Genomic DNA, 26,782 nt, shown 5'->3' with positions numbered 1-26,782 from the left:
TGTTTGTGCCTGAGTCGGTCCGTTCGACTGTCCTCCAATGGTCCCACGCCAGCAAGATGGCTTGTCACCCTGGCGTGGCTCGGACGATGGCGCTTCTACGCAGACGATTTTGGTGGCCTGCCATGGGAGAAGATACTCTGAGGTTTGTTGCTGCCTGTCCAGTTTGTGCGCAGAACAAGAGTGCCAATCGGCCCAGCTCTGGACTTCTTCACCCCCTACCGATCCCCCGGCGACCATGGTCGCATCTGGCCCTGGACTTTGTCACTGGGTTACCCTCTTCTGAGGGGAACACGGTCATTCTGACTATTGTGGACAGATTCAGCAAGTTCGCCCACTTTGTGCCCATCTCCAAGCTTCCCTCTGCCTCTGAGACGTCCAAGATCCTGGTTAGGGAGGTTTTCAGGGTCCACGGATTGCCCAGTGACATAGTCTCCGACCGTGGCCCTCAGTTCACCTCTGCTGACTGGAAATCCTTCTGTTTGGCCATTGGAGCTACAGTCAGTCTCACATCTGGATTTCACCCCCAATCTAATGGACAGGCGGAGAGAGCCAACCAGAAGATGGAATCCACGCTGCGCTGCCTTGTTTCCTCCAACCCCACCTCTTGGGTCTCTCAGTTGCCTTGGGTTGAGTATGCCCACAATACTCTCCCTACTTCTGCCACTGGGATGTCTCCCTTCCAGTGCCTATACGGCTACCAACCCCCCTTGTTTCCTTCTCAGGAGAAGGATCTCTCGGTTCCCTCTGTCCAGGCCCACATTAGTCGTTGCCACTGGACCTGGCATCGGGCCAGAAAGGCCCTCCTTAGAGTTTCTGACCGGTATCAGCTCCAGGCGAATCGTCGCCGTATTCCAGCCCCCGCTTATGCCATCGGAGATAGGGTCTGGTTGGCTACACGGGACCTTCCTCTGCGGACTGAGTCAAGGAAACTGTCGCCGAGGTTCATTGGTCCGTTTGTGGTGGAGTGAGTGATTAATCCTGTTGTGGTTCGACTCAAGTTGCCTAGTACGCTCAGAGTCCATCCCACCTTCCATGTCTCCTGCCTCAAGCCTGTTCTCCTCAGCCCTCTGTTGCCCCCTCCGCCTCCTCCTCCTCGGATGATCGGAGGAGGTCCTGTCTACACGGTGCGCCGCATCATGGATTCCAGACGGCGGGGCCGGGGTTTCCAGTATCTCGTGGACTGGGAGGGGTATGGTCCTGAGGAGAGGAGTTGGATTCCTCGGCGTCAGATCCTTGATGCTGACCTCCTTCGTGACTTCTACCGCCTCCATCCTGGCGCTCAGGGTAGTCCGCCCGGTGGCGTTCGTCGGAGGGGGGGTACTGTCATGAACCCTGCGTCCTGAGTCTGTTCCTGCCTGTGTTGCCGTTTTTCTGCTCTGAATCTCCTGTTTCCTGAAGGTTCCTGAACGCACCCTGTCCGGTTGCCGGGCGACGTTGCTAGGCGGGTGATCTCTCGATTGCCCGCACCTGCTTCTCATCAGCTTCGGCACACCTGGTCCTGATCATCACCCCTTCATAAGCTCTGACCTGACATCCATTCCCTGCCGGATCGTTAGCCATGAACAGTATGTTATGTCAGCGTATCAGCCTCTGAGTTACTAGCGTTAGTTTTGTTGTTTTGCACCTTGTTGGCCTGCCGTGTACTTACCTCCGTTTTTTTTTCTGTCTACAGTCATTCTCCCGGGACCTTCACCCAACCCCTGCCTGGTTGTCGGCGACTGCCGTGCCATCATTGGATCTGCCACTTCACCTCCACCAACTCATCTCCGCCGCCCGCTCCGTCTCCTGGATTACTCTGCATCTTTTTTGAATCTGTTAATAAATACTCACCTTCGTTCAACTCACCTCGTCCTGGTCTGCTTCTGGGTTCTGTCGTAGTGAACCGTGACTAGTAGTAGTAGTAGAGTAGTAGAGTTTTAGTAGTAGTAGAGTATTAGTAGTGGAATGGTAGTAGTAGAGTATTTGTGGAGGACAAAGGGAAAGAACTGAAAAATTGGAGAGAGCGGGAGTAAATTGTGTGGAAGTGGAGAGAGGGAGGGGATTGGGGAATAGAGTGTGTAAGAAGAGGGAGGGGAAGGGTGAGAGAGGGAGGAGAAGAGTAGAGTGTGTAGGGAGAGGGAGGGAGGGGAAGAGGGAGAGAGGGAAGAGTAGAGGGAGGGAGGAGAAGTGTAGGGAGAGGGAGGGAGGAGAAGGGTGAGAGAGGGAAGAGTAGAGTGTGTAGGGAGGGGAAGGGTGAGAGAGGGAGGGGAAGGGTGAGAGAGGGAGGAGTAGAGTGTGTAGGGAGAGGGAGGGAGGGGAAGAGGGAGAGAGGGAGAAGAGTAGAGTGTGTAGGGAGAGGGAGGGAGGGGAAGAGGGAGAGGGAAGAGAAGAGTAGAGTGTAGGGAGAGGGAGGGAGGGGAAGGGTGAGAGAGGGAAGAGAAGAGTTGAGTGTGTAGGGAGAGGGAGGGAGGGGAAGGGTGAGAGAGGGAGGAGAAGAGTAGAGTGTGTAGGGAGAGGGAGGGAGGGGAAGAGGGAGAGAGGGAGAAGAGTAGAGTGTGTAGGGAGAGGGAGGGGAAGGGTGAGAGAGGGAAGAGAAGGGTAGGGAGAGGGAGGGAGGGGAAGGGTGAGAGAGGGAAGAGAAGAGGGAGAGAGGGTGGAGAAGAGTAGAGTGTGTAGGGAGAGGGTTGGGAAGAGTGAAAGACCTCAAGTTTTGTCTTCATAAAAAAAGTGATCTTGTGGTGGAGGTTGTGTGTCATGTGTGTTTGTGTATGTAAGCTTGCACATGTGTGTAACATCATAGATAAAGTGACTCCTGTCCAGCCATTCTCAGCAGGGATAATGATGATGACTATCACTCAGACCCAGACTCAGTCCCCCTAAACAGAGCTGGCTGGGAGAGTACAGACACACACACACACACACATTTCAACTGGAACTAACAAGAACAAGGAACTGACTGAACCCCCCCCCCCCCACACACACACACACACACACACACACACTCAGAATACCAAGTGAAACCCAATAAGCGCGAGACTCCCAGGGGGACACGCACGCACGAAGCACAGATTGAGGGCAGATGTTTACAATACATAAACTGAGAAACAAGATCCATTTATAATCTGAACAGAATAGTCCTGTTCGGAATAGTACAATCGAATAATAAAAACATGTATCATTGCCACGTAGCTATATGCAATGCCTACAGTGGCTGAATATATAGCGTTAGGCCTAAATCTCTGTGATCAACAATATAGATAGAGTATAGCAGACTGAATTCCTAGCCTAATAATAACTGCGTATCAGTGTTGGTTCAGCTTTAGCCAGGACCGAAATGTTCTCCATGACTCAAGTAATGTTTCTGTTCTTTACCGTGGCCTTGCCTGCTCCTCCCTCTCTCTTTCCCTCTCCTCCCTCTACCTCTCTCTTTCTGTGCGGGAGGGAGGGGGGCAGAAGTTATAGCTACTCTCCCCTCCGCTTTTGTTCTGGAACTCGAGCGTAGCAGAGCAGGGCGCGAGGCAGTGGTCGGTATGGCGGGAGGCTCGAGCGGCTTCACATTTCTCGGGGTTCTGCTGCTCGCGGCGATTCTGCTGCAGACTGTGGCCGTTACCGTCACTGTGCTCTACTTCACTAACGTCCTCAACACGGTAAGAACCATGGAAGATGGAGGGATAGTATACAGACACTTACTATTGAAGTATTTGAGGTCGCTTGATGTTGCTTGGAATTTGCACTTTTGGGACTATTGCATTGGCTCCATTGTTTCGGGCCTGGCCGTGTAGTGCCAGGCATTTGAAAGTATTTCAAATGTATTTGACCCAGGTTTGATATGTTGTTCTGCGCAGTTCCAGTGCGCATACAGTTAGAGAAAGTAGTTTTGTTCCAATAAAGCTTTTGCAGGAAAACGTGTTGCCTTGCAAGTTAATTACCTGAATTGTTTGTTTAATGTAATAAAAATTGCCTATGTGTGCACTGCAGAGAACGCTCAATGCATTCTGTAAAATAAAGAGTGTTTGTGTGTTGTAGTGCTGTGCTGTGCTGCGCACTGGGATATAAGGAAGTTATGTGCAGAGAAATGTGCAAAAGGCTGCCTGCAAGAACCAAAACTCAGACTTTATTGATATGCCAATTTACCAGCTTTATTGTTTGCTTATTGTTTCACCTTATTTTGGCAGGGAAAGTTTAGTGCATTCTCAAGTGCATTGTTCAATTGCTAGTGAAACTGTAATGATGTAACTTTTTGTTAGGCATTCTGTGTTATCCTCTCCTACAGCTGTGCTCTATTTTTATATCTTATCTTTCTCTCTGCATTGTTGGAAATGGACCTGTAAGTAAGCATTTCACTGTTAGTCTAAACCTGTTGTCTACGAAACATGTGACAAACAAAATTTTATTTTATTTGTACTTTAGTAACCTGGATTATTTCCATAACGATTGAGCAACAATGCTGACTCTCCCTCTCTGCTTCCCGATACTCCCCCTCTGTCATTCTCCTCTCTCACTCTCCCCCCCCTCTCTCTCTAGTTCTCTCTCTCTCTGTCTCTCAGTGATTGTCATCAGTGTTGATGGATGTTAATCATTACCAACCTGTATACAGTAGGAAACTGAAACCTAAAATACATCTACAGAGGAATGTTACTTATAAAGACTTTAGACAGACACTCCATTTGAACATGGCATTATTAGTTTCATTACAATGTAAAGGGAGTCAATGAAGTAAACTACAGTTTGTTTCGTAACTCCGGTCCCCCAAGTACCCACAACGACAATACACATTGTGTTATGTAGGAGGTGTGTATTATTCAAATGAAATGTGTGTGTGTTATTCAGATGAAGGAGACGTTTGCAAGGAGCAGTGTGTCTTGTCTGACACGGTCTGACCTCAGAGGGGGGTATGTGCGCTCCCCGACCGAGGGGAAAGGAGACCCCTGTTGGCAGGTCACACAGCAACTACACACCCTCATAGAGAAGGTAACACACACACACACACATATCCTCATCGAGTAAGTATCCACCTCGCACGGGACCCAGGTCTTCCAGTAGGACAGAGGGGCTCCCTATGCAATTTACCATTAACCACAGATTTAGGATCAGATTACTCTCCATTAATCGTAACCTTAAAGGCCCAATGCAGCCCTTTTTATATCAATATCAAATCATTTCTGGGTTACAATTAATTGCTGTATGTACTTTACATAGTTTTTCATAAAAAATTGTCTAAAATAAACAAAAATAGCTTTTTAGCAAAAAACTATTTCTCAAGTAAGAATTTTGCTAGGACTGCCTGGGAGTGGTCTGCCTGGGAGGGGAAAACTGAAAACGAGCTGTTATTGGCAGAGAGGATTGGAACTCTCTTTGTTATTGGTCTGTTAACTAATTTACCGCCTGGTAATGTCACCGGGCAAGCCAAAACTCCACCCATGCAAAACTGCGGATTAGAAATTCCTGTGTACACTGAACAACATGTAAAGTGTTGGTCCCATGTTTCATGAGCTCAAATAAAAAATCCCAGAAATGTTCCATACACACAAAAAGCTTATATCTCTCAAATTTTGGGAACAAATTTGTTTACATCCCTATTAGTGAGCTTTTCTACTTTGCGAAGATAATCCATCCAGCTCACAGGTGTGGCATATCTTTAAGCTGATTAAACAGCATGATCATTCCACAGGTGCACCTTGTGCTGGGGACAATAAAAGGCAACTTTAAAATGTGCAGTTTTGTAACACAACACAATGCCACAGATGTCTCAAGTTTTGAGGGAGCGTGCAATTGGCCTGCTGACTGCAGGCATGTCCACCAGAGCTGTTTCCAGATAATTTTATGTTAATTTCTCTATCATAAACTGCCTCCAATGTCGTTTTAGAGAATTTTACAGTCTGGCCTCACAACTGCAGACCACGTGTAACCACAGTAGCCCTGGACCTCCACCTCTGGCTTCTTCACCTGCGGGATCGTCTAAGGGGGGTGGGGGGGGAACGGTGCTGAGAAGTATTTCTGTCTGTAATAAAGCCCTTTTGTGGGGAAAAACTAATTCTGATTGGCTGGACCTGGCTCCCCAGTGGGTGGGCTTATGTCCTCCCAGGCCCACCCATGGCTGCACCTCTGCCCAGTCATGTGAAATCCATAGATTAGGGCCTAATTAATTAATTTAAATTGACTGATATTGTTATATGAACTGTAACTCAGTAAAATCGTTGAAATTGTTGCATGTTGCGTTTATATTTTTGTTCAGTATAGATTGTATTTTCTTCCAGGATCTATCAGGCAATAACACTGAGCACAAAATTTTTCGCACTTTTACAGTGTTAGTTTCATCAGCTGTTGTACAATATGATACAACACACAGTGAAAACAAAATGTTGACTGCACTGGACCAAAAACCATTAGGGGGGAAATGCAAAACTGACCTAAGATCAGCAACTTCACCCTCCTCAGCAGAGTTTCAGACATACAATGGGGTCTTTATGGTGCAGGGATGGGATCCACTGTGGCTTAATCAGCACTGGAATGTACTCACCTGGCCAGAGACACACAAAGACTCCACACACACACAGTTTGTGCAATCATGTTTTGTGCTTTTATTTGAAATGTGTTAAACAAATTCTCTCTCTCTCAAGTCTCTGTTTCAGCGGTATCAGAGGGAGATCTCCTCAGCAGTTAGAGGTGAGATACACTACATGACCAAAAGTATGTGGTCACCTGCTTGTCAAACATCTCATTCCATAATCATGGGCATTAATATGGAGTTGGCCCCCCTTTGCTGCTATAACAGCCTCCACTCTTCTGGGAAGGCTTTCCACTAGATGTTGGAATATTGCTGCATGGACTTGCTTCCATTCAGCCACAAGAGCATTAGTGAGGTCGGGCACTAATGTTGGGCGATTAGGCCTGGCTCGCAGTTGGCGTTCCAATTCATCCCAAAGGTGTTCGATGGGGTTGAGGTCAGGGCTCTGTGCAGGCCAGTCAAGTTGGAAGCACAGAATCGTCTAGAATGTAATTGTATGCTGTAGCGTTAAGATTTCCCTTCACTGGCACACAGCCCCAGACCATTATTCCTCCTCCACCAAACTTTAAAGTTGGCACTATGCATTAGGGCAGGTAGCGTTCTCCTGGCATCCGCCAAACCCAGATTCGTCCGTCAGACTGCCAGATGGTGAAGCATTGTATGCTGGAGTGGTGTAAAGCTCGCCGCCATTGGACTCTGGAGCAGTGGAAACGCGTTTTCTGGAGTTATCATTCATAACTCCAGAAAACGCGTTTCCACTGCTCCAGAGTCCAATGGCGGCGAGCTTTACACCACTCCAGCCGATGCTTGGCATTGCGCATGGTGATCTTAGGCTTGTGTGCAGCTGCTCGGCCATGGAAACCCCTTTCATGAAGCTGCTGACGAACAGTTCTTCTGCTGACAGTTTGGAACTTGTGCTGACGTTGCTTCCAGAGGCAGTTTGGAACTCGGTAGTGAGTGTTGCAACCGAGGACAGACGATTTTTACGCACTTCAGCACTTGGCGGTCCCGTTCTGTGAGCTTGTGTGACCTACCACTTTGCGGCTGAGCTGTTGTTGCTCCTAGATGTTTCCACTTACAATAACAGCACTTACAGTTGACCGGGGCAGCTCAAACAGGGCAGAAATTTGACGAACTGACTTGTTGGAAAGGTGGCATCTTATGACTGTACTGCGTTGAAAGTCACTGAGCTCTTCAGTAAGGTGATTCTACTGCCAATGTTTGTCTATGGAGATTGCATGGCTGTGTGCTCGATTTTATACACCTGTCAGCAACGGGTGTGGCTGAAATAGCTGAATCCACTAATTTGAAGGGGTGTCCACATACTTTTGTGTATATATAGTGTAAGTACCTGACCTATAGAACTAAGGCATACAACTGGGGCAAAACAGCACCCTGTTCCCTGTGTCCATTTGACAAATTCTATGCTGTTATCACTGACTGATGACCACACTAACTGATGACAACTAACTGATTTTCTGTCTCTCTCTGTCAGACGAGATGTCCAGGGTGTTGCCCTCATTGGCAATGGAGGACCAGGTTTCTTCTCGCCCCAAAGTCGCCGCCCATGTCACTGGTAGCTTCGCTCCCAAAGCAGAGAGGGAGGGAGGAGGTGAGACATGTTTTAGTTTACACCCTTCATACTCTGCAACTACAATAGAGACACTGTGTGTGTGTCTAACCCTTTGAAGACTGGTGATGAGTGTTTTGATGAACGCAGGTTAGACTCCGGGGGCATGTGTGTGCTGTGTTCTTCAGGTGTGTGTGTGTGTGTGTGTGTGTGTGTGGGGAGAGCTTCAAAGTGATTATATATCACTACAGTAACTAGTAATACATGCAGCATATCTGTCCCATGTGAGCTCTAAACCCAGTGACTTGGTATAACTGGCAGAATGCCCCAACCATCTCTACACCATCTGGACAGACTGACAGCTCGGTGTGAAGTGGTAGATATATTGGCCAGACCAAGTCTGTAGACATATGTTCTGTGGTGCCATCTATGGCCTCTTATAGCAGCACACTTTCCATAATACAGTATGTATTGTGGGGATTGAGGCAACATATGTCCACAAACTGTTCTATTCTATTCTTAACCTATTCTATTCTGTCTTAAGAACCAGCCTTGTCTACTGTAGGCAAGAGGGTTTATTGTCTTCTCAGGAAATCAGCCTTCTCTGTGTTGCTCTTGACACCCCCCATTCTGTCACACACCTCTGTGAAGCAGAGTTTCTGTTGTGATAACATCTTGTAGGTCTGATATCTGATTAGAGGTTAACTTGACATTAATGCTATTGGTTAACAACTCAGATTTTGAATCCAAACAACTCAGATGTTATAAAGGAGTCTCAGATTAATTGACTCTTTGTTTCTGACCTGCTCTGGTGAGATACACTCTCGCTCTTTCTTTCTCCACCCCAGGGACTCTTGGGGCATGGCCTTTCAGGCTATGACCTCTCTCTCTCTCTCTCTCTCTCACTCTTTCTTTATTTCTCTCTCTCTCTCTCTCTCTGTCTCTCTCTTTCTCTCTCTCTTGCCCTCTGTCTCTCTCTTTCTCTCGCTCTCTCTCTCGTTTTGCCTTGTAACTTAAGTTTATGTCTTGTATGTGAGTTAATTCATTACAAAGTTATGAAATATCTGCCTTTGATAATATAAACTCTGACCTTTCTTTATAAACAATTTCTGTAACTCAACAATAGTCCTGCTTGCCCATTGCTAAATCATCTTTACGAGTCAGATTAAAATTTGAATAGACCTTTATCATAATAATTGCATTATGGGTCGCATGTGAGGTATGCATATATATTTATATATCAAATATTACTTCACTACAACTGTTCCATTTTATTCTTAACCGATTCTATTCCGTCTTAAGACCCAGCCCTGTCTAACTCCTGACCCTCGTTCCTGTCTGGCCACAGGTTCTCCTGGGCGGCGTGTGCAGGGGCAGAAGATCTCATGGTGGGAGGGGCATAAAGGGCTGGCATTCCTTCAGGACGTTCAATTGATTGACGGGGAGCTGGTGGTGCCTCGCCCAGGACTCTACTATATCTACGCCCAGACCTACTTCAGACACACCCACCCTGGGGGAGAGGAGGGGGATGAAGAGGTGGAAGAGGAGAAGGAGCAGAGGGGGAGACCCATGTTGCAGTATGTTTATAAGAAAGTGAGTTCACAGTGCCAGGGTCACGTTCAGGGGACTTGTAGACATGAAACATAAGAAAATGGTTTGAAATGGAGGTGCCACCTGAACTTGTCCTATAAGAACATTTATTTTCAGTTTTTCCAATTTCAACAGTTATATCTTACTGTATAGTGGTGGTGCTGTGTGCCCCCTCCTCCAGGTGTCGTCCTACCCGGTACCCATCCTGCTGATGAAGACCAGCCGGACCTCCTGCTGGTCCCGGGACTCCCAGTTCTCTCTACACTCCGCCCACCAGGGGGGGCTGTTCCCATTGGCCGCCGGGGACCGCCTCCTCGTCACCGTTAGCAACGCCTCCGCCATCGACATGGATGAGAGGAGCAGCTTTTTTGGGGCTGTCCTGGTCAGCTAGAGGTCAGGGGTTAGTCTGTATGGTGGCTTGGATGGTTTGGGACACCAGCATACTCACTGTTTGGGAACCAGATGTGTGTGTGTACTGACACAGATCATTCGAGAGCTGTGTGTGAGTATGTGTGTTTGTATGCATGCATGGGTGTGTGTGCGTGGGTGTACAGATGTACAACGCTTTCAGCTCTGTGACTGTGCTAGGCTGGACATGTTAGGAGGCGTGAGCAGAGCTGGTGTGGTTATCCAATCATCTTCCACCCTGGTGCTGATGGCCCAGCCTTCCCTCATGGCTCATCCAATTAGCTGTGTCCGAAGCCAGCAGGCCTGTGCTGATTGGATGAAAAGCAGACGAGTGGCGTGAGGTCGGGGGCCAATGTCTGCTTTAGAACTTCAGGACAACTGACAATGAATGAAAATGAACTCAATGAAAAGCGAGGGGATGATTGTGGATAACTGTCTTACTGCTCTTTTCGTACTAAAAGGATGAGTGTCTCCTTTTCCTGTTTTTATGAACTCTCAGAAATGGGTTTTAATGTCAAATTTGAATGTAGGGTGTTTTTGTGTTGTGGGTCTGTGTTACAACTATAAGTACATTGAATGTATGTTGTTTGATTGTAGACTATGACATTCTTAACACAACACCAAGCTCTTACACGAGCAACACTGCCTGCAAACACATGTTCAAGTCAGCACTTTTTCACTTTTGTTTCACAGTTTAAATGTTTCAGGCCATGACCCAGGAGGCCCTACTGTAGCCCAGACCCACCGTCACTATGGGAACCAGTGCTAGGACATGGGTAATGTTGAGGATTTCTTGATTCTCCCACCGATAGACAGAAGGTGGACTGATATAGAAGTATAAGTAGATACAAACAGACAAGTATGCAGTGAGACAGAGGGAGAGGTCTGGACAGGGTTGTCAGCTTACAAAGCTTTCAGTAGAGGAGAATCATCTGCAGATGTTTTTTTGGGGGGTTGAATTGTTTTCACTGCCCATACAATCATGACTCCAGATAGTATGTGTGTGGGCTGTGGAGGCGACGGTTACCATGGAGACACACACTAAATCTTTCTTCAATATGAATCAGACTTGTGCTCGAGTCCAACTGCTCTCATGTTCATGTAGAATTAGCCTGGTTGCCGTCTCTTTTCAGCTATTTATTCCACTTCTTGTACTCAGTCTCATTTGCCAAAGAGGGGCACACTTTTGGCAAATGACAGGTGTGGCAAGTAGTGGAATGTTAGCTAAAACGACTATTACCCTGACTAATGTAGAATGGCATCTGTCTATAAGTATGTGTGTACAATAAAGACACTGCCCAAATGAAGAGGATGCACTCAAATAATTTCTCGACACGAGTAGGCTACCATAGCTGCTGTGGCGGCAGGTAGCCTAGTGGTTAAGAGCGTTGAGCCAGCCACCGAAAGGTTGCTGGTTCGAAATCCCTGAGTCGACTAGGTGAAAAATCTGTCGATGTGGCCTTGAGCAAGGTACTTAATTCTAATTGCTTCTGGAAATTGCTCTGGAAAAGAATGTATGCTAAATGATAAGGTTTAAAAAAAAAAAAGAAAAAAAAAGTGGTAATATATAGTATTAGGCTACCATAGCTGCTTTAGTCATGTATAGTAGTCACAGTTTAAAGCGTTCAGAGATTAGTCTTTCAGTACCAGTCTAGCACAACAAAACAGCTTTACAAAACAGCTGGGTCAAGGCTGTCTGTTATGGTTGGACATTACATCATGTACCTCATCGTAATGAGCTTCTGCTGCCCCCCTGTGGGTGGTGCAGGTAGTGTCGATATCACTAAACATTGCACACTAGTGTTCATAGTGAAGACTGCAGCTGACTCAACAGAACCAGAGGGTCATACCAAAGATATTTATGCCGTGTTCAATGCTAGTCAGCACTAGCAAACTCTGAAATGTCCAACTTGCTAACAGGTTGTAGATATACATGTGCCGCGTTCTACTAATCAATCTAAGTTCTATATCTTGAAAACATAATTGCTGACATGCTAAATATGCTGGGACTGTATCAACAGTGGACTAATGAAACATAATTTCCTTTAAGTAATTTGTGCAAAGTGAATTGTGATTATATTATTGGACTTGAAATAGTCTGAGATTTCAGTTTGAGTGTGGAAAAGAGAGACAACTTAGGTTTTGATTTTCTTTTTTGTGGAAATATGTTACACTTATATTACAGGTTTTTAAATGCCCAGAGGGAAAACGAAACCAAACGACAGTTGGAGACAGCAGAAACTAGCACTAACAGGACAGCGACATCATTTAGACAGAACCGCCCACACTGGATCTGATAGGCTGACAGCTGGAGTGGGTGTGGCCAACCACTACCTAGGTTAGGTGACCTCCAATAAATACTGCAAATGTTTGTTGTTAATGTAACTTATAAAATATATCATCATAAAACGTCCTTTTAAATGGAATTTGATAAGTTCTGTGTACAAAAACAAAAATTCATAAATTACAGCCAGTCTACGGATATCTGTCTGCAGCTGGGTCCTGCAAACCCAGGCCCAGTCTCAAACGACACCATATTACCCATCTAGTGGACTGAGGCGCTGACCAAAAATAGTGCACTATCTAGGGAATAGGATGCAATTTGAGACACTCTCTTATCACTGAACCACCCATCCCTCTGACAAACAGAGCAACAAACCCATCGCAGGCCAAAACGTCATGCCCTACACATCACTGATAGTACAAAACAAAACTTCTAACTCACAAAATGAAATCTCTGAACATACAGTAACGATATCCCTCTTCCTCCATCTCCATCATCAGTACGTAAGACCAAAAGCACATTCCGGGCGCTGGATGGACAGTGTATATGTGTCTCTTAGTCACACTAGCTGCCTTATACTTAACCCCGCCCCTCCAGGTCCTTCCGCACAGCCCATTGGTCAATAATGTCAGAGGAGGACGTGTCTTCAACAGTCGAACCTCATGTCCAGCGAATCATCAAACCCCCTGTCCTCATGTCCCGCCCCCACCCCGGACAGGAAGGACACTCCCGTCACCCCAGACGCTCCTGTTGCCGTGGTGATGAGCTGGTTGCCATGTGGGGTGTTGCTGGTTGCCGGGCTGCGCAGGGCTGCAGCTGTGATGGAGGTGAGGTTGATGCCGAGCGTGAGTCGCGTCTGTTCTAGAGCCTTCTCTGGAACAGCAAACGCCTCCAGCTTCTTCTCCCCATTCGCCATGTAGGAGTTCTGGCAGCCGCGGCAGATACAGTCCAGACATGCCTTGGAGGATAAATATTCATATTATTAAAATTTACAATCAGTGAACTACATGTGGACAGGGGAACACTTATTTCAGACCAAGCCATAATACATCTATAGTAACTCACCTTGCGGTTGGAGTAGCAGGGGCAGCGCTGCCCCCTGCAGGTGAGAACAGAGGGGTTCTGAGTGGCTCTCCCACATTTACAGCCCTTCTTCTCCACCGGCTTCTTGTATAGGGGCTTGGAGGGGCTGGGTGGGTGAGAGAGAGGGTGAGCATGGCCGTGGGGCGGCAGGCGGTCACGGGGCTGGGCACGGGGCTTGGGGACTCCCTGCCTGGCCTTGGTGTAGGCTTTTTTAGGACCCCCGTGGTGCTCCAGGCTCTTCTTCAGGCCCTTGGAAGAAACCAGCATTGTCTTGCCCAACTTTGGAGGCCCTCCGTTGGGCACGGGCGCCAGGTGAGGCGGGGTGATGGCGGAGGGGAGTTTGGGTTCCCGTTTGACAGTGGCGGCTGGGTTGGGGAATTGAGAGGCGTTGGTGGTGCCCAGGGGTAAGCCTCTGAGGATGCTGGCGATGGGGAGGGGCTGCACCTTCTCACTGTCGCTCTCAGAGCGTGAACGCTTGCGGTGGCAGCGAGGGGGTAGGCGGGGGAGAGCAGGGATGGGCTGGGGGAGAGGCAGGGGAAGTCTAGGGATGTTCTCTGGGGGGAGGGACGGGGTGAGGCAAGGGGAGTCAGGGGTAGGATGGCAGTAAGATCCGTTGTGGGGGGGAACAGAGGGAAAGTCTGGCTGGGGGTCGGGTGGTTCAGGTTCGGGCTCCAGGGTCCTAAGAACCTCCTCCACGCTCAACAACAACGTACCTCCACCATGTTTATTAAGCTCCCCCCCAAACGTGCTGATGTCACAAAGTTCCGCCTCCCCACTACCTAACATGCCAACACACACAGGTAGCTCCTCCCCCAAGCTCTCCTGCTTCAGAACACCTCCCCCTGTAGCTAAGGTAACAGGTGGTGGCACATCCTCATTGGCCAGGCCGTTACAGTCGTGCAGCCCATTAACCCCGCCCACAGGGCTAAGCCCCTCCTCCTGGCTCTCCTCTGCAGCCGGAGCCTCATCAAGTCTGAGGCCAGACGTTGATGGGGCCGTCGGGGGAGACTGGCTCGCCGAATCCGCAGTGTCCTCCCCTTCCTGCCCGCTTTCGGCCAATGAAAGGCCCTCATTAAGAATGGCGAGGAGGTCGGGCGAATCGCTGGCTGCACTGGCGATGTGCGGGGCGAGAGGTGATTGGGCGATGTAGAGGCAGAGTTTCCTGTAGCAGTGGACCAATAAGGAGAGCTGTCTGTTCTCCTGGAAGCGGGAGTAGTCTTTACACCAGGAACAGGACGGCTTGAGCAGCATCCTCTGGCCCTTACAGCCCCGACACACATAGTGCTGGCACTGGGAGTTAGTGGGCGCTATGGGGTCCTGCAGCAGGTTACCTGGAGAGACACGGAGAGGAGAATAATTAGTAGTCATTTATAGCAAGACAACATTTACAACATGTATTTATCCTTTATTCAACTGGGTGAGAACCATTGATGGAAATCACTCCAGCATTATAAATCGGCCATACAACATGACAACTCAAACCATAAACAGGAGCCACAATTATTAATAGCGAGTCGATATGAAGCTTAGCGGTGGACTGATGATAATGAGTACGGAGGTGGGCTATATACAGTACCAGTCAAAAGTTTGGACATATCTAATCATTCAAGGGTTTTTCTTTATTTTTTACAATTTTCTACATTGTAGAATAATAGTGAAGAATGACATCACAACCATGAAATAACATATATGGAATCATGTAGTAACCAAAAAAGTGTTAAACAAATCAAAATATATTTTATATTTGAGATTCTTCAAAGTCAAATCGAAATCGAATTGTATTTGTCACATGCGTCGAATACAACAGGTGTAGACCTTACAGTGAAATGCTTACTTACAAGCCCTTAACCAACAATGCAGTTTTAAGAAAGAATACCCAAAAAATTCACAAAAACATACTATATAAAATAATACGAAATAAAGGTAAGAAATAATTAAAGAGCAGCAGTAAAAATAACAATAGCGAGGCTATATACAGGGGGTACCGGTAAAGAGTCAATGTGCGGGGGCACCGGTTAGTCGAGGTAATTGAGGTCATATGTACATGTAGGTTGTGTAATTAAAGTGACTATACATAGATAAACAGAGAGTAGCAGCAGCGTAAAAGAAGGGGGGCAATGCAAATAGTCTGGGTAGTCATTTCATTAGATATTCAGGAGTCTTATGGCTTGGGGGTAGAAGCTGTTTAGAAGCCTCTTGACTTGGCGCTCCGGTACCGCTTGCCGTGCGGTAGCAGAGAGAACAGTCTATGACTAGAGTGGCTGGAGTATTTGACAATTTTGAGGGCCTTCCTCTGACACCGCCTGGTATAGAGGTCCTGGATGGCAGGATGCTTGGCCCCAGTGATGTACTGGGCCGTAGGCACTACCCTCTGTAGTGCCTTGCGGTCGGAGGCCGAGCAGTTGCCATACCAGGCAGTGATGCAACCAGTCAGGATGCTCTCAATGGTGCAGCTGTAGAACCTTTTGAGGATCTGAGGACCCATGCCAAATCTTTTCAGTCTCCCGAGGGGGAATAGGTTTTGTCGTGCCCTCTTCACGACTGTCTTGGTGTGCTTGGACCATGTTAGTTTGTTGGTGATGTGGACACCAAGGAACTTGAAACTCTCAACCTGCTCCACTACAGACCCGTCGATGAGAATGGGGGCGTGCTCGGTCTTCTTCTTTTTCCTGTAGTCCACAATCATCTCCTTTGTCTTGATCACGTTGAGGGAGAGGTTGTTTTCCTGGCACCACACAGCCAGGTCTCTGACCTCCTCCCTATAGGCTGTCTCACTGTTGTGTCACCGGCAAACTTAATGATGGTGTTGGAGTCGTGCCTGACCATGCAGTCATGAGTGAACAGGGAGTACAGGAGGGGACTTAGCACGCACCCCAGAGGGGCCCCAGTGTTGAGGATCAGCGTGGCGGATGTGTTGTTACCTACCCTTACCACCTGGGGGAGGCCCATCATGAAGTCCAGGATCCAGTTGCAGAGGGAGGTGTTTAGTCCCAGGGTCCTTAGCTTAGTGATGAGCTTTGAGGGCACTATGGTGTTGAACGTTGAGCTGTAGTCAATGAATAGCATTCTCACATAGGTGTTCCTTTTGTCCAGGTGTGAAATAATGGTGTTGATGTGAGCCATGATCAGCCTTTCAAAGCACTACATGGCTACAGACGTGAGTGCTACGGGTCGGTAGTCATTTAGGCAGGTTACCTTAGTGTTCTTGGGCACAGGGACTATGGTGGTCTGCTAGAAACATGTTGGTATTACAGACTCAGACAGGGAGAGGTTGAAAATGTCAGTGAAGACACTTGCCAGTTGGTCAGCGCATGCTCGGAGAACACGTCCTGGTAATCAGTCTGGCACTGCGGCCTTGTGAATATTGACCTGTTTAAAGGTCTTACTCACATCGGCTACGGAGTGCGTGATCACACAGTCGTCTGGAACAGATGATGCTCTCATGCATGTTCCAGTGTTACTTGCCTCGAAGCGAGCATAGAAGTAATTTAGCTTGTCTGGTAGGCTCATGTCACTGGGCAGCTCGCGGCTGTGCTTCCCTTTGTAGTCTGTAATAGTTTGCAAGCCCTGCCACATCCGACGAGCGTCGGAGCCGGTGTAGTACGATTCGATCAAAGTCCTGTATTGACGCTTTGCCTGTTTGATGGTTCGTCGGAGGGCATAGCGGGATTTCTTATAAGCTTCCGGGTTAGAGTCCCCTCCTTGAAAGCGGCAGCTCTACCCTTTAGCTCAGTGCGGATGCTGCCTGTAATCCATGGCTTCTGGTTGGGGTATGTACGTACAGTCACTGTGGGGACGACATCGTAGATGCACTTATTGATGAAGCCAGTGACTGATGTGGTGTACTCCTCAATGCCATCGGAAGAATCCCGGAACATATTCCAGTCTGTGCTAGCAAAACAGTCCTGTAGCTTAGCATCTGCTTCATCTGACCACTTTTTTATTGACCGAGTCACTGGTGCTTCCTGCTTTAGTTTTCGCTTGTAAGCAGGAATCAGGAGGATAGAATTATGGTCAAATTTGCCAAATGGAGGGTGAGGGAGAGCTTTGTGCGCGTCTCTGTGTGTGGAGTAAAGGCAGTCTAGAGTTTTTTTTACATATACATTTACATCATTTAGCAGGCACTCTTATCCAGAGCGACTTACAAATTGGTGCATTCAACTTATGATAGCCAGTTCCCCTCTGGTTGCACATTTAACATGCTGGTAGAAATGAGGTAAAACGGATTTAAGTTTCCCTGCATCGAAGTCCCCGCCCACTAGGAGCGCCGCCTCTGGATGAGTGTTTTCCTGTTTGCTTATGGCTGTATAAAGTTCATTGAGTGCGGTCTTAGTGCCAGCATCGGTTTGTGGTGGTAAATAGACAGCTACGAAGAATATAGATGAAAACTCTCTTGGTAGATAGTGTGGGCTACAGCTTATCATGAGATACTCTACCTCAGGCGAGAAAAACCTCGAGAATTTCTTAGACCGCCACCCCTTGTCTTACCAGAGGCTGTTGTTCTATCCTGCCGATACAGTGTATAACCCGCCAGCTGTATGTTACTCATATCTTTGTTCAGCCACGACTCGGTGAAACATAGGAGTTACCAGCCTCAGAAATGGCAGCCCAAATAAATTATTCACAGAGTTCAAGTAACAGACACATCTCAACATCAACTGTTGAGGGGACTGTGTGAATAAGGCCTTCATGGTTAAATTGCTGCAAAGAAACCACTACTAAAGGACACCAATAAGAAGAGACTTGCTTGGTCCAAGAAACACGAGCAATGGACATTAGACCGGTGGAAATGTGTCCTTTGGTCTGGAGTCCAAATTTTAGATTTTTGGTTCCAATCGCTGTGTCTTTGTGAGACGCGGTGTGGGTGAACGGATGATCTCCACATGTGTAGTTCCCACCGTAAAGCATGGAGGAGGAGGTGTTATGGTGTGCTTTGCTGGTGACACTGATTTATTTAGAATTTAAGTCACACTTAACCAGCATGGCTACCACAGCATTCTGCAGCGATACGCCATCCCATCTGGTTTGGGCTTAGTGGGACTATCATTTGTTTTTCAACAGGACAATAACCCAACACACCTCCAGGCTGTGTAAGGGCTATTTTACCAAGAAGGAGAGTGATGGAGTGCTGCATCAGATGACCTGGCCTCCACAATCCCCCGACCTCAACCCAATTGAGATGGTTTGGGATGAGTCAGAAGGCAGAGTGAAGGAAAAGCAGCCAACAAGTGCTCAGCATATGTGGGAACTCCTTCAAGACTGTTGGAAAAGCATTCCAGGTGAAGCTGGTTGAGAGAATGCCAAGAGCGTGCAAAGCTGTCATAATAATAATAATAATAATATGCCATTTAGCAGAGGCAAAGGGTGGCTATTTGAAGAAATATATTTTGATTTGTTTAACACTTTTGGTTACTACATGATTCCATATGTGTTATTTCATAGTTTTGATGTCTTCACTATTATTCTACAATGTAGAAAATAGTAAAAAATAAATGAAAATCCCTTGAATAAGTAGGGGTGTCCAAACTTTTGACTGGTACTAATATATATCAATAAAGAAGTGATTAATTAAATTGCTGTTCTGCTCTGAATATTCAACTCTCATGCAATGAGCACAACATCAAAGCAATAGCATATCAATTAAGTCAACGACATTAAAGCCTAAAGGTTGAAATTATCGCCTTTGCCATCTTAATATACTGAAAATATATATAAAACGCAACATGCCTCGATTTTAAATATTTTACTGAGTCACAGTTCATATAAGAAAATCAGTCAATTGATATAAATAAATTAGGCCCTAATCTATGGATTCCACAAAACTGGGCTGGGGTGCAGCCATGGGAAGGATTCCTTATATACTATCCCAGGTATTCCTTAAAGAGGTAGGGTTTCAAGTGTCTCCGGAAGGTGGTCAGTGACTCCGCTGTCCTGGCATCGTGAGGGAGCTTGTTCCACCATTGGGGTGCCAGAGCAGCGAACAGTTTTGACTGGGATGAGCGGAAACTGTGCTTCCGCAGAGGTAGGGGGACCAGCAGGCCAGAGGTGGAAGAACACAATGCCCTCGTTTGGGTGTAGGGACTGATCAGAGCCTGAAGGTAAGGAGGTGCCATTCCCCTCACAGCTCCGTAGGCAAGCACCATGGTCTTGTAGCACATGGACCAACACTTTACATGTTGCGTTTATATTTTTGTCCAGTGTAGTTTAACATGGTTCAGATAGTAAGTGTAGAGGGTTCATATTCTGTATGCTTATTTCAATCATTTATAAAAGGTCATATTAAGAGGCAGCTCAAGACTGACTGCCTCGGCAAGGCTTGATGACAGCTGTGCTTTGAGAGCAGCTTCCTTAGCTACGGCGGTTGTTAGGGATGGCAGCTGAGAGAGGGGGCTTGCGAGAGGGAGGAATGGAGGGATGAAGGGAGTTCCATTTATAAAGGACAACAAACACGCCTTAGATACAGGACAGACTAGGATGCATCCTCTACTCGTCACACACTAAATTCATTCAGATACTCTAAATTGCATAGTCCCCCCCCCTTTTACGCTGCTGCTACTCTGTTTATTATCTATGCATAGTCACTTTAACTCTACCTACATGTATATATTACCTCGACTAACCTGTGCCCCCACACATTGACTCTGTACCGGTACCCCCTGTATATAGCCTCGCTACTGTTATTTTACTGCTGCTCTTTAATTATTTCTGACTTTTTTATTTAAAAAAAATAAAAAATTACTTAACACTTATTTTTCTTAAAACTGCATTGTTGGTTAAGGGCTTGTAAGTAAGCATTTCACTTTAAGGTCTACACCGGTTGTATTCGGCACGTGACAAATAAAATGTGATTTGACTGCAGTTTTATGGCACCAAAAATCACAAATGTACAGGTAACTGCCAAAATAAAGAAAACACTTGAGTAAATGAGGGCTACAAAATATATTGAAAGCAGGTGTGGTTCCTGGGTTAATTCGGCAATGAACATACCATCATGCTTAGGGTAATGTGAAAAACTGCTGGGAGGCCATTATTTTGTCTACCCACAGGGCAAGAGTGGTCACTGAATGGTTTGATGAGCCTGAAAACTTTGTAAACCATATGCCATCTCAATCACCAGATCTCAACCCAATTTAACACTTACGGGAGATTCTGGAGCAGCACCTGAGACAGTGTTTTCCACCACCATCAACAAGACACCAAACTATGGAATTTCTCGTGGAAGTGCATGAAAAATGTATGCACTCACTAACTGTAAGTCGCTCTGGATAAGAGCGTCTGCTAAATGGCTAAATGACTAAAATGTAAATGTAAGAGGGTGTCGCATCCCTCCAATAGAGTTCCAGATACTAGAATATATGCCATGGTGCATTGAAGCCGTTCTGGCTCGTGGTGGCCCAACGCCCTATTAAGACACTATGCGTTTCCTTTATTTTGGCAGTTACCCGAGTCGCTGCCTACACACAACAAAATACGTATTCTACTATGCACCTGTCAAAGTAAACATTGCGTGTGAGGACTGGAGTAACAGAGGAAAACCTCACCCCATTGAATGAACCTCATACTCAATAATTTGTAACAGTGACGGGGAAGGCTAACGTATATCTATGCTTAGGCAATCGTTCCAAATAATAAAAAACGGAGAAAACACACAGCAGCAGTACAGTAGTAGTCTTTACGGCGCTCGTGCATCTGCTCCGCACCGGGGTTTATGTCGAGATACATTTTTAAAGACTGCGCATACACGCATCATGTCACAACACAGAACCCCCCCCCCCCCCAAAAAATCAAAAAAATCAGGAGGGAACCGGAGAGAAGGATGAATGCTTCATGAATTAATCAATATTTTTTGGGGGGGAAACACTCCTGTTCTGCCTGTACAAATACATACACCTCTCCCGACAGTGATTTAGTTACATATGGAGCTAGTTAGCTGGATGAATGCGGAAATGTAACTAACCAGTGTAGTAGCTAACTGGTTAACTGGTTAACTAGTTCATGCAAACAATCCGGTCAAATTAGCCAGTCTGGATCAGTATGTGTAGCTATGGAATGCATTTTATTGGATCATAATGAGATGTGCAGTAGCTAGCTTGCGAAGCTACACAGCTCTACGCCATCAGCTAAATAGTTGCTCCGACATTCAATGGGAATGGGGGTGTGTCATGGTGGGGATACAGCTAGGCTAGTTAGCTATAGCAGTTAGCTGGATATCTACAGGGGAACCGAGGCCGTAAAAATAATAATACCGGTGCACTTACCACACACGAGGCAGGACAGAGACTGGCGGAAGAACGGGAGCAGCTTGTAGAGGTCCGCCAGGGCCCGGGGGTCGCGAGGGTCGCACTGCAGCACCGAACGACACGCGGACACGTACAGAGTGGTCGCATTCACCGGGTTCATCTCAGCAGCCAAGAGACAGAAACATCCAGTCCGAGAAAAATGCAAAATAAACAAACGCACAGGTCCTTGACTCCGGCGAAAGTCCCGTGGCTCCCGTTAAACGGGGAAGGGGCTCGCGACTCCCTTTTTGTCCGTTTTATTATTGGCCAAAGGAGGCGGGGAGCAGGCGAGCTGTGTCGAGGGCATAGATGGGTGATGTAGTTAGCTAACTGCTAACCTAGTTTAGTTTGACACCAGCACTATTTTGGCTAAGATATATGCACCAAATAGGCAAATTGATGTGTGACACAGCTAGCAGCAAATCACAGCTACAAACACACACATTTAGTATATGATCTGGTAGCACGGGTTGAACATTACATTACTGTGTTCATAATCACAACCAATCCATCTTTAAGACTAGCGCTTTCCCCTTTTCCACGGCACAAAATATGCCCAAATGATCATCATGGCATAAACATAAAACTGTAAATCCCATTAATAGCATAACTAGCTATATAAAAAATTAATCTGGAGCAAAAATTTATTCAAATGGAATTAATTCAGCAAAGCCCGTTCACTCGTCTTCCACGCAATCCGTGGTGCGAGCAGTCCTCGCTGGTTATTCGACAACAATACAGTCACTGGTGTGGTCGGTGGCGCTTTCTCCTTCTCCGGCCTCCAATTATACACTGCTAGACACCTTTGTACCAGATTCAAAAAGAGCTGCTTTGTTTACGTTAATAGTCAAAGCTTATTCGTTTATTCTCCCTCCTTCCACCATCCTTATTCGCATTTTCCTTAGATTCTTAGCTAAAGTTGGCTCCTCTCCTTTTGGCCTGCATATTCGGGGCACGTAGACAGTGATAGCTAACGTTAGCGAGCAGCACAGATTCTGTTGTTGTCTGTGGTTCATGGCGGCTACGCCGCGAAAACAAAACAGGCCGTCTTGGCTCCCGTTAGCGCACTGAGTTAAAGGTAAAGCCAGTTAGCGCATGATAGCTAATACGAGGGGGTACACTGGAAGAGGTAGTGGGGAAGATAGTGTGGAAATCTTTGTTGAAGAAGTAAAATAACCGCCAGTGAGAGCACCGGAGTATATTTACGCCAGCCGCGCGAGTTTGCAGCGGCGGCATCAGGAACAAAAATAGGCCGCTTTAACTCTTTTTGGAATTAGTCCCTCGTTTTTTACCCCCTCTCCGGTTGGGTATGAGCAGAAAAGCAGTAGGTGGTACAAAATCGATGTCCTCTGTCGGCGTTCGAAGAACACTCCTGTGTATTATTGGAGTAGCTAATATTAGAATAGATTTGTGTTTGTGTAGCCTGCTGCTATCGCTAGCCGCGGAGGTTCTTCTCCCCTCCCTTTTCCTCCCTGGTTTGTAGGCAATCAAACAGGGGGCGCTATTTCTCACATCTCGCGAGAATAGAATTCAAACTGGTTCCCTTGGTTACATAAGTGTTCTCTCTCACTCTCTCAATTCAATATACTATATTGACATGGAAAGTAAACATATAACAAAAATGGCCAAAGACAGGAATATACTAGACTGTTTGTAATTAAGCAATAATAATGAGGGTGATAAACATATTCAAATCAAAATCAAATTTTATTTGTCACATACACGTGTTTAGCAGATGTTATAGCGTGTGTAGCGAAATGCTTGTGCTTCTAGCTCCGACAGTGCAGTAATATCTAACAATTTCACAACATATACCTAATACACAAATAGCAATTACAACAAATAATTAAAGCTGCAAGCAGCAATGCCAGGGTTCAAGCTCTGGGCCCACTGTGCCACCATCAGGACAAATTGGACACATCGCCCTAGGATGAGCTACTTCTGTAATCTTTCCCATGCTTGCCAAATGTCAGAACTCAACATCAAACAGATCATGCAATATGCCTTTGATGTATTTCGGACCATTTGTAATGATGTTGACTACTTTAAACGCCTTCTCTCGAACCCCTGGACTGATTGGCACCAAATTTGGTACATAGCCTCTATATACCCATGTTTTTAAACGCAACATTTTCCATGACTAGCTCAAACAATGTGGCTGCTATAAGCCAATGAGCTTGCATTAATGTTTTTTCCTGTCCAACAGCGCCGCCATGCGGCCAAACTGAACTATACCTTACAGGTTAGCTAGACTCATATCCCTGAGCATGTGTGCCAAATTCCATCACTCTGAGTCAAACAGATCAAGAGATATAAACATATGCCGGTTATAGCGCCACCGTATGGTCGATCTGAATGTGCTTGCATATATTGAGTCTTGACAGTGTTTGGAACATGTGTACCAAGTTTTGTTACAATACGAATATCTGTGTCTGATTTATATGCATTTATGTGCCAGGTCACGCCCATCTGAATGTTTATTGGTCAGTAGCGGCCATGTTGTTGGAGATGCTAGCCTGGAAAATGTTGTGTTGTGAGAACTTGGTCCATAGATGCTATGTATCAAGTTTCGTGCAGATCGGTCATTCGGTGCCTGAGGAGTCGCGTTTTAAGTATTTTTAATCCAATTCAAAATCACGGAAAATCCATCATGGAGGACTTTATGGGTCAAGGGGCAATTTTGTTCCATGTGAGGAGAGGCTCGTCACTAGTTCCCCCCAGCCACAAAGTCATAAACCCCGCCTCTTTCTACAATTTATCTTATTATAATCTGATTTTAAACCTAACCTTAACCCTAACCTTAACCACACTGCTAACCTTATGCCTAACCTTAAATGAAGACTATAAACATTATTTTTGTATTCATGAATTTTTACGATATAGCCAATTTTTGACTTTGTGGCTTTGTTAACTAGTGACAACCTGAGGAGAGAGACCTGCAGTGCATTCGGAAAGTATTCAGACCCCTTCACTTTTTCCACATTTTGTTATGTTACAGCCTTATTCTAAAATGGATTAAATACATGTTTTTCCTCATCAATATACACACAATACTCCATAATGACAAAGCGAAAACCGGTTTTTAGAAATGTTAGCAAATGTATTAAAAATATCAAAACTGAAATACCTTATTTACATAAGTATTCAGACCCTTTGCTATGACACTCGAAATTAAGCTCAGGTGCATCCTGTTTCCATTGGTCATCCTTGAGACTCAAGGCTGTAATCGCTGCCAAAGGTGCTTCAACAAAGTACTGAGTAAAGGGTCTGAATACTTATGTAAATGTCATATTTCATTTTTTATAAATGTTCTTTGTCATTATGGGGTATTGTGTGTAGATTGATGGGAGAAAAAAAATGTATTACATTTTTGAATAAGACTGTAACGTAACAAAATATGGAAAAAATGAAGGAGTCTGAATACTTTCCGAATGCACTGTATGTACCAAATTCCATGACTCTAGGTCACACTGCATGCAGGGCATTTTCAGTTGTTTGTTATAGTGCCACCAAGTGGCCAATTGGCATGGCATTGCATGAGAGGGTGTGGCCCATGGACCTTTACCATCATGCAAATTTGCATCCTCCTAGGCCTTATTATCTCATGGGAATTAGCATTTTTTCACCAAATTGGCGGAATACGTATAATAACAATAATAATAATGAACCAGAAGAAATACAATAGGGTTTCACCAGCTTTGCTTTTTGAACCTCTAATACAGTGTTTTACAATCACTTTGGCACTAATTTCAAAACCTTGACGTCATTTTTCAAAACTCTAGACACAAAACTCACAACCAATGATCAAAATGCACATTTTTCAAAACTCTAACACTTTTTTCAATTGCTTGGATACAATACACATAAAACTAAGATCATTTGTTCATTTAACAAAAATCACCTGTTCAATATGACACAGCTTAACATCAAATAACTACTATTTCAAAAGGCAATTCACACATTACATTTCAGATGAGTGTCTATTCATTTCATTACAATGATCCAACTATCAATTGATACAACTGCTCAAAATGCTAAGTAACTGTTGCATTACTCTTAATGCATAGTCGTATGGAAACAGACAAACAATATCCCATGTTTAGATCATGAAAGTTTCAAGATAACGAGATTCATTGTCACCAATTAGTGTGGAGCATGAACCAATTAGACTACATTATCTATGGATGTAATATTTCATCATCATTCTTTATCAGACACCGTTTCTATGGTCCCATGTACCACCTTTTCAGACTATTTACAGTATTGACAGTACTGCACTGAATGGATGCAGGCCCTTGTAATTGCTTCTCCAATTCTGCCAACTTGTTACTGATGATTGAGTTCACATTGTGGAACTGGAATTGATTGGGATCCACTTGCAACAACATAGCGATACGTACTGTAACATGGCGCTGGCAGGTGATCCAGGTCACAATAGAGGTCAAGCAGTGGTGGGAAGAAGATGAGGAAGACGTGTTGGTCAAAGGAATGGCAGGGACAAGCACCCCTTCTGAGAGGTGGTCGTGGGCCTCGTTTGAGAGGTGTGGGGGAACGTGGTAGAGGACAAGGCCACGGACCAAGACAGCGGCAGCAACAGCAAAGAGTGTCCAATGAAATCCGACCAATAGTTGTAGACCATGTCATAAATCATGGCATGACAATGACTGAGGCGGCTACAATGATACAACCAAACCTCAAAAGGTCAACCGTGGCCTCAATAATTAGAACTTTCCGCAATGAGAACCGTTAAGTAGTCAGCATGCACTAAACATTATGCTTCTCTCAATTGTCAAATAACTGCATACCAATGTGTATTACAGAGTAGGTGATGTGACCAAGTGTCTTCTTACTGTAATGTTTCCTGTAGAATTGAGACTAGGCCAAATAGGGGAGGCAGAGGCAAAATTCTGACTGACCAACAAGAGCAGGCTGTGGTCAATTTGGTTCGGGCCAGATATGATATTCGCCTTACAGACATTCACCAGCATATCTTGGACAATGAAGACATGTTTAACAATGTGGAATCCATAAGTTTGCCGACTATTGCACGCATGCTGAAAAGGCACCAGGTGTCTTTAAAA

General features: G+C 45.8%; 2 protein-coding genes across 2 annotated transcripts; one reads left to right on the top strand and one right to left on the bottom strand.

Moving 5' to 3' along the window:
- Positions 1-3,410: 3,410 nt before the first annotated feature.
- On the top strand, positions 3,411-11,362 carry LOC121549794 (tumor necrosis factor ligand superfamily member 10). Its single transcript, XM_041861680.2, has 6 exons — positions 3,411-3,626; positions 4,810-4,950; positions 6,600-6,645; positions 7,983-8,099; positions 9,406-9,650; positions 9,829-11,362. The coding sequence occupies exons 1-6, from the start codon at positions 3,510-3,512 to the stop codon at positions 10,036-10,038; spliced, it is 876 nt and encodes a 291-aa protein (XP_041717614.1). The 5' UTR covers positions 3,411-3,509; the 3' UTR covers positions 10,039-11,362.
- An 828-nt stretch (positions 11,363-12,190) lies between these two features.
- On the bottom strand, positions 12,191-23,164 carry LOC121549795 (E3 ubiquitin-protein ligase MSL2-like). The gene is made up of 3 exons (XM_041861681.2): positions 21,681-23,164; positions 13,405-14,753; positions 12,191-13,297 (listed from the first exon to the last, which is right to left on the bottom strand). The coding sequence occupies exons 1-3, from the start codon at positions 21,820-21,822 to the stop codon at positions 12,986-12,988; spliced, it is 1,803 nt and encodes a 600-aa protein (XP_041717615.1). The 5' UTR covers positions 21,823-23,164; the 3' UTR covers positions 12,191-12,985.
- Between the last annotated feature and the right edge of the window lie 3,618 nt (positions 23,165-26,782).

This window comes from Coregonus clupeaformis, chromosome 34 (assembly GCF_020615455.1).
Source record: "Coregonus clupeaformis isolate EN_2021a chromosome 34, ASM2061545v1, whole genome shotgun sequence".
NCBI lineage: Eukaryota > Metazoa > Chordata > Actinopteri > Salmoniformes > Salmonidae > Coregonus > Coregonus clupeaformis.
The sequence above is the reverse complement of the archived record's forward strand: the minus strand, read 5'-3'. Positions and strand labels throughout refer to the sequence as shown.